The 15,829-nt window shown below is 46.9% G+C and overlaps 1 protein-coding gene across 2 annotated transcripts in view; it reads right to left on the reverse strand.

Moving 5' to 3' along the window:
• Positions 1–15,829, reverse strand: part of LOC146186757 (uncharacterized) — an 85,028-nt gene that overhangs the window by 10,863 nt on the left and 58,336 nt on the right. For both annotated transcript variants that reach the window (XM_084607389.1, XM_084607390.1), the window contains exons 6-7: positions 11,850–12,029; positions 970–1,164 (exon numbers count right to left, since the gene is read on the reverse strand). In XM_084607389.1, coding sequence (XP_084463515.1) covers positions 970–1,164; positions 11,850–12,029 — 375 coding nt within the window. The remainder of the gene's footprint in view (positions 1–969; positions 1,165–11,849; positions 12,030–15,829) is intronic.

Here is a 15,829-nt window from a genome sequence, read left to right on the forward strand (position 1 = left end):
AATTTAACGACTTGCAGATAGTATTACGCAAGCAGCTTTTGCCAAACACTTGCCGAAATAAACAGAATGTGTCAGCTGCTAGAGACGGAAGACGGAAGAGATTTTATCACAGACTGCAAGCTGCAGCAGCTGACACTGCTCCCGAAAGTAAGTGAAATTTCATTTCGACTACTGCTGCTGCTTTAGTAGCTGGCAGAATTATTTGGACCTTTCTTTTTAATAACTATACGCACAGTTAGGAATTATGCAACGCCTCAATGTGCTTGGATTAAGAGGGATCGTCACATTTTGCGATTTTGCGTATGGCAGTAATTAAATTTCTTACAAACATACAGATTTTCACTTTTTTATTGCGTGCAGGCACCAGCATCAGCTTAACGACGAAAGTTCATAACCTTTATCTTCCACGCGCGTGTTTTCGCCGATCCGGTACTTGCCAGTGGCGTTCGCAGGATCCAGATTACAACTGCTCTCTGCTTTCTGGGTGCCATGATGGCAATGCGCGTATAGTCAGCAGCAAAAGTGGTCCATACCACTACACCTTCAGTTAGATTTCCGAGCCTATGTGCTCTGTGACACGCCTTAATGATGAGGTAGAAAAGGGGAGGACTACAGTCGTTTTGGAGAATGCCATTTTTTGTTACGATCCGTAGTGCTCTGGCTTTGGGGCAATGCATAAAGGCATATCAATGTCAGGCAACAGCGCTCATGCACCAGGTATACACAGTTTTTTTTTTCCAGAGAGCACATTTCCAAGCACAGAGTCGAGCAAAAACGGAGCAGACAGCAACAAACGCGGTCTAGGTGTAAATGAAGCAGTGAGTTCCACCAAGAGCCTTGCACACAGGCTACAATGATCAGTGCAATTGGACAGCAGCAAGAAGACTTAAAGACAGCACTCTATGGATGTGCTATATTGAGGTAGACACACACGTAAGGCACAATAGTTAAAAGGAAACGGTCACTCACTAGCGATTCCGAGCCTCGCGTGCTACCGGCATCTGAGGCTGGTAAGGAGCCAATCTTCGAAGCTGCCCTTTCCTTGAACTCGAGCTTCTCGGACAAGATCTTTACGTTGCCGCCGCCCGCTTTGTGCTTGACGTTGTCCATGGAGCCCACCTTGGGAGCTGCTTTGTCCTTGAAGTCCAGCTTCTGGGTCTCCACCTGCGTGTAGGGGGGCGCAAGAGATCACTATACCACATATGAACTCCACTAACACTTATTTCTTCCAGACCGTCATTACCTCATTTTAAAGACAGCCGAATGGCAAAAGTTTCGAGCGGTCCGCATCAGCGTGATGTCATCTGACTTACGATTTGCAATATCTGCTAACCCTAGTATGCCTGTGCATATACCCAGGCATTTTTCAAACCACCGTAATTACAACGACGCTTTATTACTGGGTCATTGTAATCATGAAGCCAACATATAAAGGACATGCTTTGGACTCCCATGCGAAACTTTTACAAAGCCCATCAAAGCATCAAAATATATCTGCGCTCAACGACATAAGTCAATTCGTTTTTCATGATTTCGACGTTCCATAAACGGAAACCTATGCGTTCATAGCAATGTCGCTGACACTACATTGTACCCGTAGTTTCCCCGCTGCGTCGTAAAACGAAGCTGTTGACCTAGATGCTAACGACATGAAGAGAAGTCGAACAATTTTGCTTATCACATTTTGCATCGCATTGTAGAAGGTTGCAGGATGTTCGTGCATACGTGTGAATATGAAATACTGAACAAAGCCGAATTATTTTGTATGTTGAACGTTGTGGAAAACAAACACTGTAAGTTTGATGACAGCCATCATACTTGGCAATCATGGAGTGTAGAGTTACCCTCCACAATCAATTAACTTGAAAGTCATGGCAAAGAAAACGAAACATTTTCTCACATTTAGAAAAAAAATATGCAGCAATCTGTTGCAGTTCAGTAGGCCTGCTGTGGTCACATCTGGGCATATATAGCTTCCCCAAAAAAAGGTGGATATACTAGACCCGCATTTAGACCAAAAGCTTCAGTTCGTATAGGTCAGGGGATAGCAGTTTTGTTTGGCTTCCATATTCGATTAGGGTAAACGTTCAATAAACGTAGCATGCTGAATAAAACGATTAACATCCAATCGTATATCAGTTGTGGCCTCTGCGGCCGCTTTTCGATGGAGGCGAAAAGCAAGGCACTCGTGTGCTGTGCGATGTCACCCAGATGGTCCAAATTTCCGGAGTCCTCCACTATGGCGTCTCTCATATCCTGAGTTGCTTTGAGACGTTAAACCTCATAAACCAAACCAAACCAGAGAGCTTTTTTGCAGTTCACTTATAGCTGAAAGACTGCCGTGATGGTTTAGTGGGCAGGGTGCTCAACTGGTGAATGAGAGAGCGCGATATAGTATCCCAGCCGCGGTGGCCGATCTTCGATGGAGGCGAGAAGCAAGTAGCCCGTGTACTGCGCGATGTAAGTGCATGTCGAAGAGCCCCATTTGGCTGAAATTTCCGGAGTCCTCCACTATGGCATGCCTCATAGCCAGAGTTGCGTTGGGACGTTAGAACCTAAAAACCAAACCAACTTATAGCTGTAGAAATTCTATTGAAAATGTTCTTCACTTTTCGTGCAAGCTGCTGTCCAAATGCGTTCTGTGCAGCATCGGTCGCACAACAGGTTAAAACTTTGAACAATACGCGTGCAAACTGCATTCAAAATTAGGCTGTTAGAAGTAATTGATGCAAATAATCATTAGTGCACAAAAGCCCTTTTCTTTGCGCGCAGCACTTGTCAGCGTGTTGACGCCACTTGAGGCCATAACTGTGATCACTATAATCGAGGAAGTTGATAGAAAAACCTGAGAGATTTGCATGTTCTTAGGTTATTTATTTGATACTGTTCTAATAGCAACAGTGTAGTTATCATATTCAACTTCAATGTTTCAACTAAATCTGTGTATCTGAATATTCAGTGCAATGAGGCTAGCCTCAAAGATCTTCCCGGAGTAATGCATGTGATGCGTGTGGCATTGCGCCTGCCAGTGGCCTAGAATATGTGAAGGTAATTAGTGATCATATTTATTTTATTATCAGCAGCGTCTTTGAAACAAAAATGCCACATGGAATAGCTGTCCTGTCCAAGTGATACCTAGGGAGATGTATCACTCCGATTTTCGCCCTCTTAGGTGCATAAAAACTGCGACTTTATATGAAACTGTGTAGGCCAAAAATGTGAGAACATGGCTGCGCAACGAGAGTGCTTCATTCCACCAAATATTGTAGTTTAGACCTTTCGAGTGGCTCTGAGTGCACTCTTCGGACATGCACGCTATTGAAACGGACAAAGAAAAATATTTGTCTTATTCTATTGCTTCTTGTCCTCAGGGCACAACCTCTGTGCTGGAAAAGTTTCCGCGCACTGGTCATCGCTGGTCATCGATTGTCCTAAATAAATTTTTATAGTCAGATGTACACCTTGCATATTTTTGTCCCTGCCGGTCATTAAATTGTCGACCAGTTCCTGATTCTAAAGCGTTCGCCTGCTGAATCCGGCAGAGCGTCTCAGTCCCTATAGCATTCTCTTTTTACTTAAGAATAATGCATTAATACAGTTGGTTGCCGTAGAGATTTCTCTCAAGGTCACCACTCTAGGCTCAAATGAGAGATAATTTCTTTCCAAACAAGTTTAGTACTCCTTGTAAATTTTGTTCGGCTTTGTACCGTTTATTTTGCTACTGTGTGACTGAATCATGTAGATATCATAGCTAGAACAAATTGCAAGGGCTCAACGCTGCTGAACCAAATATTGAGCGAAAGCACTAGCTGCGGGTGACCGAGCGTTCTTCTTCATCTGCTTCTTCTTCTCTTTTTCTTCTTCCTCAGCCCCCACATAAAGCCCCGCTTTAACCAAGCCGTATGAACGTGCCTTAGTGGCCTATAGGGGTAACGTGATTGCCAGGGTCCTAGCAGGCTGATTGTGACATAATCGTCTCATGTGAAACGAGAGACTCAAGTTGGCAGCTCCTGCCAGCCCACGTGGGGTGTGACGTCACAGCGTCACGTGGGTACGACGTGGCTACCAGCCGCGCTACGCTGAAGGCTCGAAACTAAATATTGCGGAGATGAAGGGGACGCTCTAGGCTTCAGTTTTAGCACAGTTAAGTCGGGTCTGATGATTTTACAAGGCCATGAAATACCCAGAGTGGCAGAATATAAATATTTTGGAGTATGGGTAAACGAAGGATTGGCATACATTGAAAAGCATGAGTAATCACTTAAGGCATAAGGGCGAAGAAATGCCGTGACAATGAAGCATAAGGCATTGTGGGGATACAATAGGTATGAGGTTTTGAGGGGTATTTGGAAAGGAATTATGGTGTCCGGACTTACTTTCGGGAATGTGGTTTTGTGCCTAAGATGAGAGGTACAGTCGACATTAGAAATAAATCAGAGAGCCGTTGGGCGATTAGCACTGGGTGCCCACGGCAAAACCACAAATGAGGCGATACAGGGAGATATGGGCTGAGCATCTTTCGAAGTACGGGAAGCTCAGAGTAAAATATTATATGAGGAACGCGTGAGGACATTGAATAGTAACGGATGGGCAGCTAAAGTATTTAAATACATATACCTAAAAAGCGTTGACTCACAATGGAGGAAAAGAACTAGGAAACAAACCAGTAAGTATGCTGGTCACAAGCACGAAGAAATAAAGAGCGTTAGGCAACAGGTGAAAAACACAGAAGGTAAAAATTGGATAAATTCGATGGAAAAGAAACAGAGTGTGGAACTATACCGAAATTGGAAAAGGTAGATCAGGAAGGAAGCTTTCTTTGATAACTCAAGAGGCAGTGCCCTACTTTTTGAAGCTAGATCAGGGTGTCTTAGAACGCGCAGCTACAAAAAGAAATTTAACAAGGAAGATGACACATGTGCAGTATGTGGTAACTCCACAGAAACAATTAACCATATTATACTCGATTGTAATGGTATGCATCTGGAAGTCGATGCAGGCGCAGTCACTCTTCTTGAAGCTCTGAGGTTTAGAGATACCAGTGGCCGGGTGAATGAACCTGAGGTGGAAACTTGCAAAAAAACGATTGGAAGATTGGTGGCTTAAAAGCAGAAAAGTGACATAATGTTAGTAATGTAGAAAGAAAAATTTAATAAATAGAATGATGGTATATATAACCAATCTAAATAATAATTAGGATATAGGGGGAAAATGAGCATGATAGCAACTGCTACCACCCCGTTTCAAAGGGGATGCTCCTATATTCCTTCCGTCCATTCAAGAAAAATATTCATCATCATCCTCAACAGCAGCAGCACCAGCAGCAGTAGCAGCCAGACTATACCCACTGCAAGGCAAAGGCCACTCCAATGCTCCTCCAATTAACCCGATCCTGTGCTAGCTGCATTCACTTGACCCCTGCGAACGTTTTAACCTCATCCGCCCACCTCATTTTCTGCTGCCCCCTGCTGCGTTTTCCTTTCCTTGGAATTAAGTTTGTTAGCCTATGCAACCGTCGATTATCCTCTCTTCACACTTCATGTCCTGCCCATGCCCATTTCTTCTTCTTGATTTCAACAAGAATGTTATTAACTTAAGTTATTTCTCTGACCCACTCTGCATGTTTCCTATCTTTTAATGTTACCCTCAACATTTTTCGATCCATGGCCCTTTGCGTTGTGCACACCTTAAAAAGAACCCTTTCTGCTGGCCTCCAAGTTTCAGGCCCCATAGGTTAATGCAGCTAAGACGCAACTGTTGCATACATTTATTTTGAACGATATCAGTAAGCTGCTAGTCATAATCTGCAAATGCTAGACAAATGCGCTCTATCCCAATCTTATTCTCCTTGTTATTTCCTTTTCATGGTCCGGATATGCGGTTACTACGTGTCTTAAGCAGACATATTCGCCTACTACTTCCAGTGCTTCGCTAGCTAACATAAACTGCTGTTCCTTTCCGAGGTTGTTGAACATTACTTTAGTATTCTGCATATTGATTTTTAAGCCTATCTTTCTACTTTTCTTGTCTAGGTTATCAATCATTTCTTGTAGTTAATCCCCTGAGTTACTTAGCAAGGCAATGCCATCTGCAAATTGCTGATTACTGAGGTATGCTCCATCTACCCTTATCCCTAACTGCTCCCATTCCAAGTCTCTGAATACTTTCTCTAAGCAAGCTGTGAATAGTACTGAGGAGATCGTGTCTGCTTACCTAAAACCTTTCTCAGAATTTTGTTACTTTCCTTACGCAGAACTATGGTTTTTATGCACCCACAATCTATATCTTCCAGCACTTTCACGTACGGCGCGTCTATACCCTGATTTCGCAATGCCTCCATGACTGCCGAGGTTTCTATTGAGTAAAATGCTTTCTCGTAATGAATGAATGTTTCGTATAAGGGCTGGGTATATTTTGAGAATTTTCGATCATCTGATTGATAGTATGGATATGATCTATAGTTGAGTACCCTTTCCGAAAACCTGCTTGATCTTTTTCTCAGTTGCAGGCTAGGGTTGTCCTGATTCTATCAGCGATTACCTTGGTAAATACCTTATACGTAACAGACAGTAAGCTGATTGGTCTGTAATTTTTCAAGTCCTTAGCGTACCCTTTCTTATGAATTAAGATAATGTTTGCGTTCTTCCATGATTCCGGTACCGTCGATGACACCAGGCATTGCGTATACAGGGTGTCCAGTTTTTCTAGCACATCTCAGAGTACTGCCATTTGGAAAGCTATTCGGCAGGCAGCTAGCTCTTAACAACGATTCCAAACAATACAAAGTACTGGCAAATCTACCGATAAAGGCATAATCAGTGAAGAAACAGTGATCGTCAATACATTTAACAAGTCCTTCTCTAACATTCCTTCCCCGCCTAAAGTGCTCAAGCCTGATTTTAATGATTTGCAGATTCCGAAAATTGAGCGAAACCCATCGTCATTTTCCCCTAGTCCCTGCAACGAAGTGAACACATCATAGGAAGGCATGCTAACATATTCAACAAACACTCTCAAGGCAATCGCACATCACGTTTCTTCTCCGCTATGCCAATTAACATATGTTTTCACTCTGGTGTATTTCCTTCAGCTCTTAAAATATATAACATAATACCAATATTTGAAAAGGCGATAAGCTGAAGGTTGACAACTACCGCCCAATGACTGTTTCATAACCCATATACAAAGTCACAGAGAAGCTACTCCTGCGACGCTTGAACCAATCTTTCCTGTGCAATGATTTTTTTCAGATCGCTAGCAATACTGATACACTCGTGGTTAGTTGACTAAATTCGCTTTGCTTAACTTTACAGAAAAAATACGGAAAAATATCGAAAATAACCTTTTCACAATGGGTGTATTTGTCGAACTAAGCAAGCCTTTTGATGCCTTCGATCATTCAAGACTATTAGATAAATTTGTCAGTTATGGAGTCAGGGGAGTTCCGATATATTTCACTAAAATCTTTTTAAATAATAAGCAGCAATACCTGGTCGTTAATGGCATAGTGTCAGAACTCTTCAGAAATAATATTGCAACCTGGCTTACCAGCTGGCAGAGACAGAAGGAGCTCACGCAGTTGGGAGCTACGGGCGCTGACCACAAGACAGTCTCTGTCAACTGAGCTGTCCCTATTTTGGATATTCGTGACACATTTGGTGGTGGTTTGCTGAGTAGCGGCTCAGTACTTATGTCCCGCACTCCTCCTCTCGACCTCGACTCTACATCTGCACTTGTTGAGACAACGATCGACCATGTTAGGTGAAAGAACCTGCCACCAGAACATGAACCTTTGGAGTCAATCTCAGGGCCTGTCCTTCCAAGGCCGCAGCAACCCCAGCCGGCCGCTGCAGCTGCCCCTTAACACCCTGCGCAAGGTAATCATCTTTCCACCCTGCACACCCGCGAGTACCGAAGTCATTCTCCGGTAAACCGGGGAGAGACGTAGAAGACTGGATCTTCCAGTTCGAGCGAGTCTCTGCTCTTAATCACTGGGATGACACCCCGAAGCTTAACTACGTCTTCTTCAGCCTCAAAGACGGCGCTTGCACGTGGTACGAGAACCACGAAGCGGTTTTGCCTTCGTGCTGTGACATTCGCCTTCACATTCTCGAGGACTACATTAGTCCACAGCGCCGCGAACGAGCTACGGGCACTCCAGCCTCGTTTCCAGATGATCAATGAAACCGTCACAATGTATGCTGAAGATAGGACGCGACTGTTCCGCCGTGACGATCCCGCCCCGTCGGAGAACAACTGCGCCACTTGATGCGTGGCGTAAAAGAACAGCTGTTTACTGGCATTGTGCGCAGCCCGCCGGCTACAGTGGCTGAGGTATTGCCAGAGACATTTAAAATGGAGATAGTCCTCCAGCAGCGGGCCAAAGCTCACAATAGACCGTATTTCGCTGCATCCCCTACTGAGTCACTTCCAGCTTCTGGAGGAACCGGTGAATCGTTCGGCGAACTCATTCGCTCTGCGGTGCGAGACGGACTGCAAAACCTTTGCGGTGTGCCTCAACCGCAGGTCACTTTTATTGCCGATATCATTCGCGACGAGGTTCGTCAAGCCATCAGGCCTCAGTCAGTGGATGATGACTTAAGTCTTGCCCATCATTGTGCTGAGCTTCAACATACGCGGACGCTTTACGACGTTCTGCCCCACCATCAGCGTTATTTGTGCCAACCTATACTCTCCGTGTCGCGTTACAAATGGGCACTTTAGGAAAGACCTTGCGGTCGCTAGTTTCAAACTCATTGCCGAAATATTCTGGCAGCTTTGTTGAATTTTTTAAAATTGGCAGTGCTGGCTTTAGTATTCGGAAGAAAGGATTGTTCTCCGGTTGCTGCGCGCTCCTGCCCCCATCGTTCGCAGCCGCGTGTACCCCCCCCCCCCCCTTCTCTTCGTGCGAGGCTCCAGTTGCCGAAGCGCCGACTCGAACTGGGGGGGGGGGGGGGAAGGGGTGAAAGGGGGCGGAGCTGGTTACGAAGCCAACGACGCCGACGCGAAGCCCAGTCCTATACGACAACCTCCAACGCTGCCTTTGTCTACTGCACCAGATTTGGCGCCAATTTCTCCTGTATCTCATGATCCTCTGCCGTGCGTGCAGCCGGCCCATGGACGCTCGAAGACCACCTCGACGAAGACCAGACATCTGGTGTGCTCCCGATCGAAAGCCCTCTGTTTTCCCTGTGTCGAGCCTGGCCATCTCTTTCGACAGTGTCCCTGTGGTGAACTGGGCCTGCAGGGTTTTCTCCCCACTGCGCAACGACCACCCAACGGACAACGACTCAGGGAAATCGAAGAGCATGTCGCTGAACAGCATCTCTCTTCTCAGCGGCGGCTGACACGGTCTCCTCCTCCTCGCCGCCTCTCTGCATAATCCCAGGCTTTCTCACACGAAGCACCCGGCTGATCCCCTAGCCTGCAACGACACCACGTTTGTTGTAAGGTGTCTTGTGCTCCAGGAGTGACCGCACGACTTGATACTTGGCGTAGATTTTCTGCGGGAGAATGGAGCTGTTTTTGACCCTAATCAACGCACCGCCACGTTTTCAATAGAGAACGGGGATCGTGACTCGGTCATTCAACAGTCTTGTTCGGCGCTGAGAATTTCCGCGGACAGTGTTACGATTCCCCCCGGGCCAGTGTTTTCTTGCGTCTCGCCTGTGAACGTCCACGTGATTGGACAGTGCTCACCGAGATAAATCATTCACTTCTGTTTACACACGGTATCTGTGCAGTGCGAAGCCTCGTCCACCTTCGTCAAGGACAGTCAGCGGTCCTAATCACTAACGCTTCGAATGAACACTGACACCTTTTTCGTGCTACGGCGATCGCCTTTGCCAGCCCATTCGAAGAAAATTCAGCCTGCTCTGCATATGACACAGTGAGCCCTCCGCCCAGCCCCCTCAATACCATTGATATTAGTTCGGAGCTCGCCACAGATCAGTATCGTGATTTAAGGGCTCTGCTGCAAGAGTATGTACCTTGTTTTTAAGGTGAAAGCCTGTAATGTCTCATCGTTGTCGACATAGGGTTGTCAGCAGAGGTGTCACGCTTTTGAGAGCGAGGGTTAAAAAAAAGTTAGAGGGTCTCTTAGATGTCTCCCAAGAAGAGAATGGCGAAAGCCTACCCTTCCTATCCTATAATTTGCCTCCCATCGTTAGCCTCTTGTCGGACTTCGTTGCAGTGCTACATATAAATTATAACTGGTTTAGAAGAAAGGAAAAGCGCATTATCTATCACACTTTCCAGCGAGTGTGTTTGGACGGTACACCATCGCTCCTTGGCGCGTGTTAAAGTGTGGCATTGCAGATGGCAGGGATGCATCCAGCTGCCTCAGTTAATCATAACGCCACAAAGCGGGACACACTTTGTCCACGACAGCATGAGCCATTAAAGGCTCTCGCCTTAATATGTCAATAAACCTTGTCTTCATCGAGAATCGAACTTCCATCCCTCTTGGATCCTCAGCACTGCGCTTTACCAACTGCGCCACGCCCCGGATTGTGAAACGCTCTTCATAATTCTCTTTGTGTACCGTGAGGATGATAGCGGGAGTCCGCGAGTGACAGGCACTGCACCTTACCTTTCCTGTAAACGAATTATAGAACGCCGATGAACATTGATGAATTCAATTAAATGCTGGTTGTGCTCGACAACGGGCGCGCGATGTACCGCCACGACAGGTCATGACGTCACCAGGCGATCCATGCATATATAAAGCTGCCCCCGCCGGGCGGCTGATCCAGGCGTCCGTGCGGCGCCTTTCATTTGCCGCTGCTTCGAACGCCGCTTCAGACCAAGATTCTATGAGGTGTTAGTACAGCAGACATCAGCGGCGTTTGAAATTGGTTTACAGGATAGAAAAGGCGCAGTATTTGTCACAATTCCTCTGCTGATTGATTTATAGGGAGGGAAAGGCGCGGTAACGGTCTCACTTGTTTTCTGTGGACACCTCTACCACGCCGTAAGGGAAGGGAGGAAGGTGGGATTGAAAGGGGAAAGAGAGAAAGAGGAGCCGTAGTGGAGGGCTACGGAGTAATTTCGACCACCTGGGGATCTTTAACGTGCGCTGACATCGCACAGCACACGGACACCTCTTCGTTTCGCCTCCATCGAAACGAAGCCGCCGAGGTCGGGTTCGAACCCGGGTACTCCGGCACAGTAGTCGGGCATCTTACCACTGCACCACCCCGGCGGGGCTCACAATTCTCCACGGACACAAGTACTACTGTGTTCACAATTCTCCACGGACACAAGTACTACGCAGTAGAGGAAGGGTGGAAGGTGGTAGTGAAAGAAGAGATTGCGATAGACGTGCCGTAGGGGAGGGCTACGATAGACCGCGCTATAATGGCGTTCCCCTCATCGCACTTTAGTGATTCAAAGTGCCCTCTGGCAGTTTTTCATGCAGAAATACGTGTTATTTAAAGTGGTGTTTTAAAGGATGGTAATTATGCTTATTGAACGAAATGCGCATGCAGCTTCAAAAAGCTGCTGGTCAGCCGAATACAATGTGAAGCGTGCTAGACTAGGTGCTCAAAGAAAAAATAACGTTTCAGGTTCAGTCAGATACCGCCAGGTAGAGGCAGATGCCACAAAAAGGAAAGAAAATTTGGAAGCAAAAAATAATAAAAAATGACAAATTATGAGTGCGGAGTACTAAATCTAAAGAAAACATGTTTTAAGAATGTCACGTTATCCATCCTGGACTGCAAAGTTTGTCGCCTCAATTTTGCGAACATTTTATCTCCTGGGAAAGCTGATTGTCACCAGAAAAAAAGAGAAACCTCGAACTTATGAAGCGCATTACGCATTCAAGGTTGTTTCCCCATTGCACTTGCCTTGACCTGACCGCCAGTTGGCTTGTGGTCCACGTTGTCCAGCGATCCAACCTTGGACTGGGCCTTGAAGTCGACCTTCTGCGAGACGATCTTCTTGTCTCCGCCGCCCGGCTTGTGCGCGGCGTTGTCCAACGAGCCCACCTTAGGCGCGGCCCGCCACTCGAGCTTCTGGGTAGTCACCTAAAGAAACCGGGGACGCCCGTTGGAGGGTTGACATCAGACATACGAGCACCTGCTAGGATAACTTTCTGCACAGTTTGTGACGTAGTCAGTATGATCTTGTACCATCTAAGCATGTTGCTTGTCTAAGCCCCAGACACTGTTAACACATGCTCATTGTTTAGAGCATTGCTCTACTGCTACCCTTCTCCAAGGTCATTCAGCTGCACAAGCTAGGTACTACTCATGTGCCAGTTTCATCTGCGCCTCGCCACAGCTGCGCCGCATCGTCGCTTCTTCTGCTCGCCGCCGATCAGACTGCGAGTGATATACCTAGAATAAAAAGGTAGCGCAATAAGGACGACCACAGGACAAAGACACCACAAACAGTGACGTCAGCCTCGCAATCACGTAACCACTTGCTGTGCAGTGCGTTCCTCCACCGCCTCGCCAGCGGTTTACACCGGTGCTCTTGCCGCCACGTGACAACCGCTTATAGAAGCTATATAGGCTGTTTACCTCCGACTCGCTTCCTCAGTCTAGCCATGGTTGATGGGGTGCTGGGCCATCGGTGTCTGCACTCTGTAGCAAGCGTCAGATTGAATCCAACAATCCTGCTGGAGTATCCCAGATCGACAACTACAAAGCTTACGCTCGATAACTAGGTTCAGCTGCGCTGAACCCCGGCAATTTTTCTCATTTTCTCTCGGTCTACGCAGCATGCACTTTGAAACTTAAGTTCGTCCTATGTACATAAACATGCACCAAAACTAAAAAGCAGCACGCGAGCGGTGGAAAAAGCAATTGCGCAGCAGAGAGCGAGGGAGGGGCTTCGGCACCTCTGACTGGCCCATTTCGTTTACCTGATGTTCCCCTTATCGCCGGACCCAGGCATCCACGTTGTAAGCATCAGTATTCACCACGGTCGCTTTCAGTGCTTCATGCAGCTGTTTACCGTTTGCCCATGCCGTGCAGAAGAATAGTTAGACAAGCGATTTCTGCTTCGCCAGGAATGGGGCAATTCTTGCCTCTGTGACCGCCGTTGTTCGCGCTTAACTTGGCGGCGAGTTTGTGGGCTAAGCAGCACCAACGCTCGTGCATCACTAACTTCGCTAAGGTCGAACGCCTTCATCGCGCAACACTACGCAGTATTACCCGTCTACCTAAGCACACTCTAATAGAAAAACTTGAGCGTTTGGCCGCTCTTCCACCGCTCACTACCATCGTTACCGAGTCACAGACGCGTCATCGAATACGTCTAGAGAACACTGTCCAAGGGCGTCGCCTGCTGGCCTGGGATGAACAGCGTAACGACAAAACACCAGCCCTATATGCATCTCTTCCCCCTTGGGAGATGCCAGTAGTCACACGCCTCCATCGCCGACCTATAAACCGCGATTTCGTCATTCCCCAGGAGCTCCTCGCTGCCCATCACCGACAAGAGCGAATCCTTGATACGACTGACATATACACCGACGCATCGATTACAAGCGAATTTGCATATATGGGCTGGGTATGTGATGACAACCCTTCCCTTTCAGGCGCTTATGCCTGCCACCTACCTCAAGGTACCCCTCTTCATGCTAAACTCCTCGCCATTTGGGAAGCCTTGTCAGGCGTGCCTTGCACCGGAACTGGTTCAATACGTATTCTTACTGATTCCTATGAAGCTTGCAAGGACATCGCTACTTCGGGTTCACAAGATGCAACAGCTACGACCATACAGCTGCTCCTTAAACGCCACTAACTCGCGACCAGAACTGTCGCTATTCACTGGACCCCAGGTCACTCGGACGAATCAGGGGGCAATGCGGCGGCACACGCCGCGGCTGTCTTGGCAGGTGAGATGTCCACATTTACTTCCCCACCCCCCTTGCTTTATCCTTACGCGACCTTGGGCGGGCAACTGACCCCTTCTCTTGCCCTTATGCACTATACTCGGACCAGTCTTCGTAGCCTCAGTCAGCATCGCATGCAGGTGGCCGCGCCAGACCCACCTTTTACGAGAAAAACCCACCTCACCCGAAGTCAAGAAGTCTTTTTGAATAAGCTCATCGCTCATGCGGCTTACACGCCACGTATTATGGGCCGCTGGCGTCAGTATACAGAGAAAATGATTACGTGCTCCCACTGTACGACTCTAACTCGCGGCGGGAAATCACATTTACTCTGGGATTGACCTGCTTTTTCTACTGGACGCTCCAAGATCAAACCCTACCGCCTGAACTACCGTTCCCTTCTAGAAACTGATGCTAACACACAGATGATATTTGCAAAGTATGGCTCGCTTAGTGGCCTGGTTAGAGCAATGTGATTCGAGTGACGACCTAAACAATGAAGATTCTGTGTACTCCCCTTTATCCCCATCTATGGCCATGAGCCTTCCCATTCAATAAAGGACATTCAATCAATCAATCGCTTTGGGAAGTGCGATAACAAAATTTGCTTGGTGCAAGGAAACGCATGAAAAACGAATATCGCACATGTATTGGATGCGTTCTCCTTGCGAGCAGTCGCGTAGATGCGTGGATTCTCTCGTTCCGGCAATAATGGGAGCACCCGGTAATCTAGATGGGTCAGCCGAATGTACTGACGCATGCTTTTTCGCTGCTTTTTCCTTGTTCCAGAATATCTGCTTGCCATTTGGTCCTAGAAGCCAGAAGTTTAGCCGCACTTGAAGGTATATGCAAAATTTAGTTTCGATTTTACTCCACTCGTTTTTTCCATCAATAATTTTTGGTCTCCGGAGTCGATCACAGGAAAAACTCTCGCATATATCTAACGGCTTAGGTGGCACAGCTCGAAGAAAGAAAATTTAATTGTGAAAGTAGTGCATATTTTGCAAAGGAGGCTAACGCTTGCAGTTATATGTCCGAGTTGTTTCTCTTTATTCTAATCATTCGTTTTTTTTATTGTTTTATTTGGTCTCGTTTCCAGGCTCAAAGGCAGCTTTGGCCAGAGTGCCATGGAACAGGTAATTTTTTTTCTACGTCACGTGGGTCAAGGACCCATCCTTCAGGCACTTCGACCCGAAGATGTCGAGAACAATGCCATCGGATGCTGTGAACTCATTGGAAACACGTGCATATTGTGAGGTCCAACCCAAGACCTCCCGCGAATAAGGAGGACACTTCAACGACGGCGACTGTTACGGTTCCTCAGTTTATTTAAAATATTAAACATTATTGACGCCTACATACATTATATGCTGAGGCTGCAATGCATTACGCTTGGTTTAGTTTTATTTATAGTCTTTAACGTCTTGAACCGACTAAGCCTATAAGAAACGCCGTAGTGGAGGGCTTCAGAAAGTTTGACCACCTGGGGTTCTTTAACGTGCACTGACATCACACAGAATACGGGCGCCTTGCTTTTCGCCTGCATCAAAATGTGGCCGCCGGGGCTGAGATTCAATCCCGCATTGTTGTGCAGAGCTGTCGACTGCCTTAACCACTGCACCCCCCCCCCCCCCGTCGGGACATCATACATTACAAGCTGTTAATGTCTTTACATCAAGGTTTCTGTCATGATTTCATGGTTCTGTCTGCTGACACCTACAGATGCGTCATCTGCCAAGCCTGACTTTGGATCAACTAGCTGGTAATGTCTCCCCGAAGTTGTTTAGAGTTTGTAAGCCAGGCACAATGCAGATGCATGAAACGTATAGTTGTCCCTTCCAGACTGATGATGTCACCTCGTTCCAGTCAAACATCTTATTTTATGATTGACGACACACATTCCTGCTACAATGCTAAAATCGATGTCGGTCAAATCCCCGTATTACTGAAGGCTACGCGCCCATATTCAAGTGTTACGAATAC

The sequence above is a fragment of the Amblyomma maculatum genome, chromosome 6 (assembly GCF_055883805.1).
Source record: "Amblyomma maculatum isolate TAMU_Amacu chromosome 6, ASM5588380v1, whole genome shotgun sequence".
NCBI classification, from domain to species: domain Eukaryota; kingdom Metazoa; phylum Arthropoda; class Arachnida; order Ixodida; family Ixodidae; genus Amblyomma; species Amblyomma maculatum.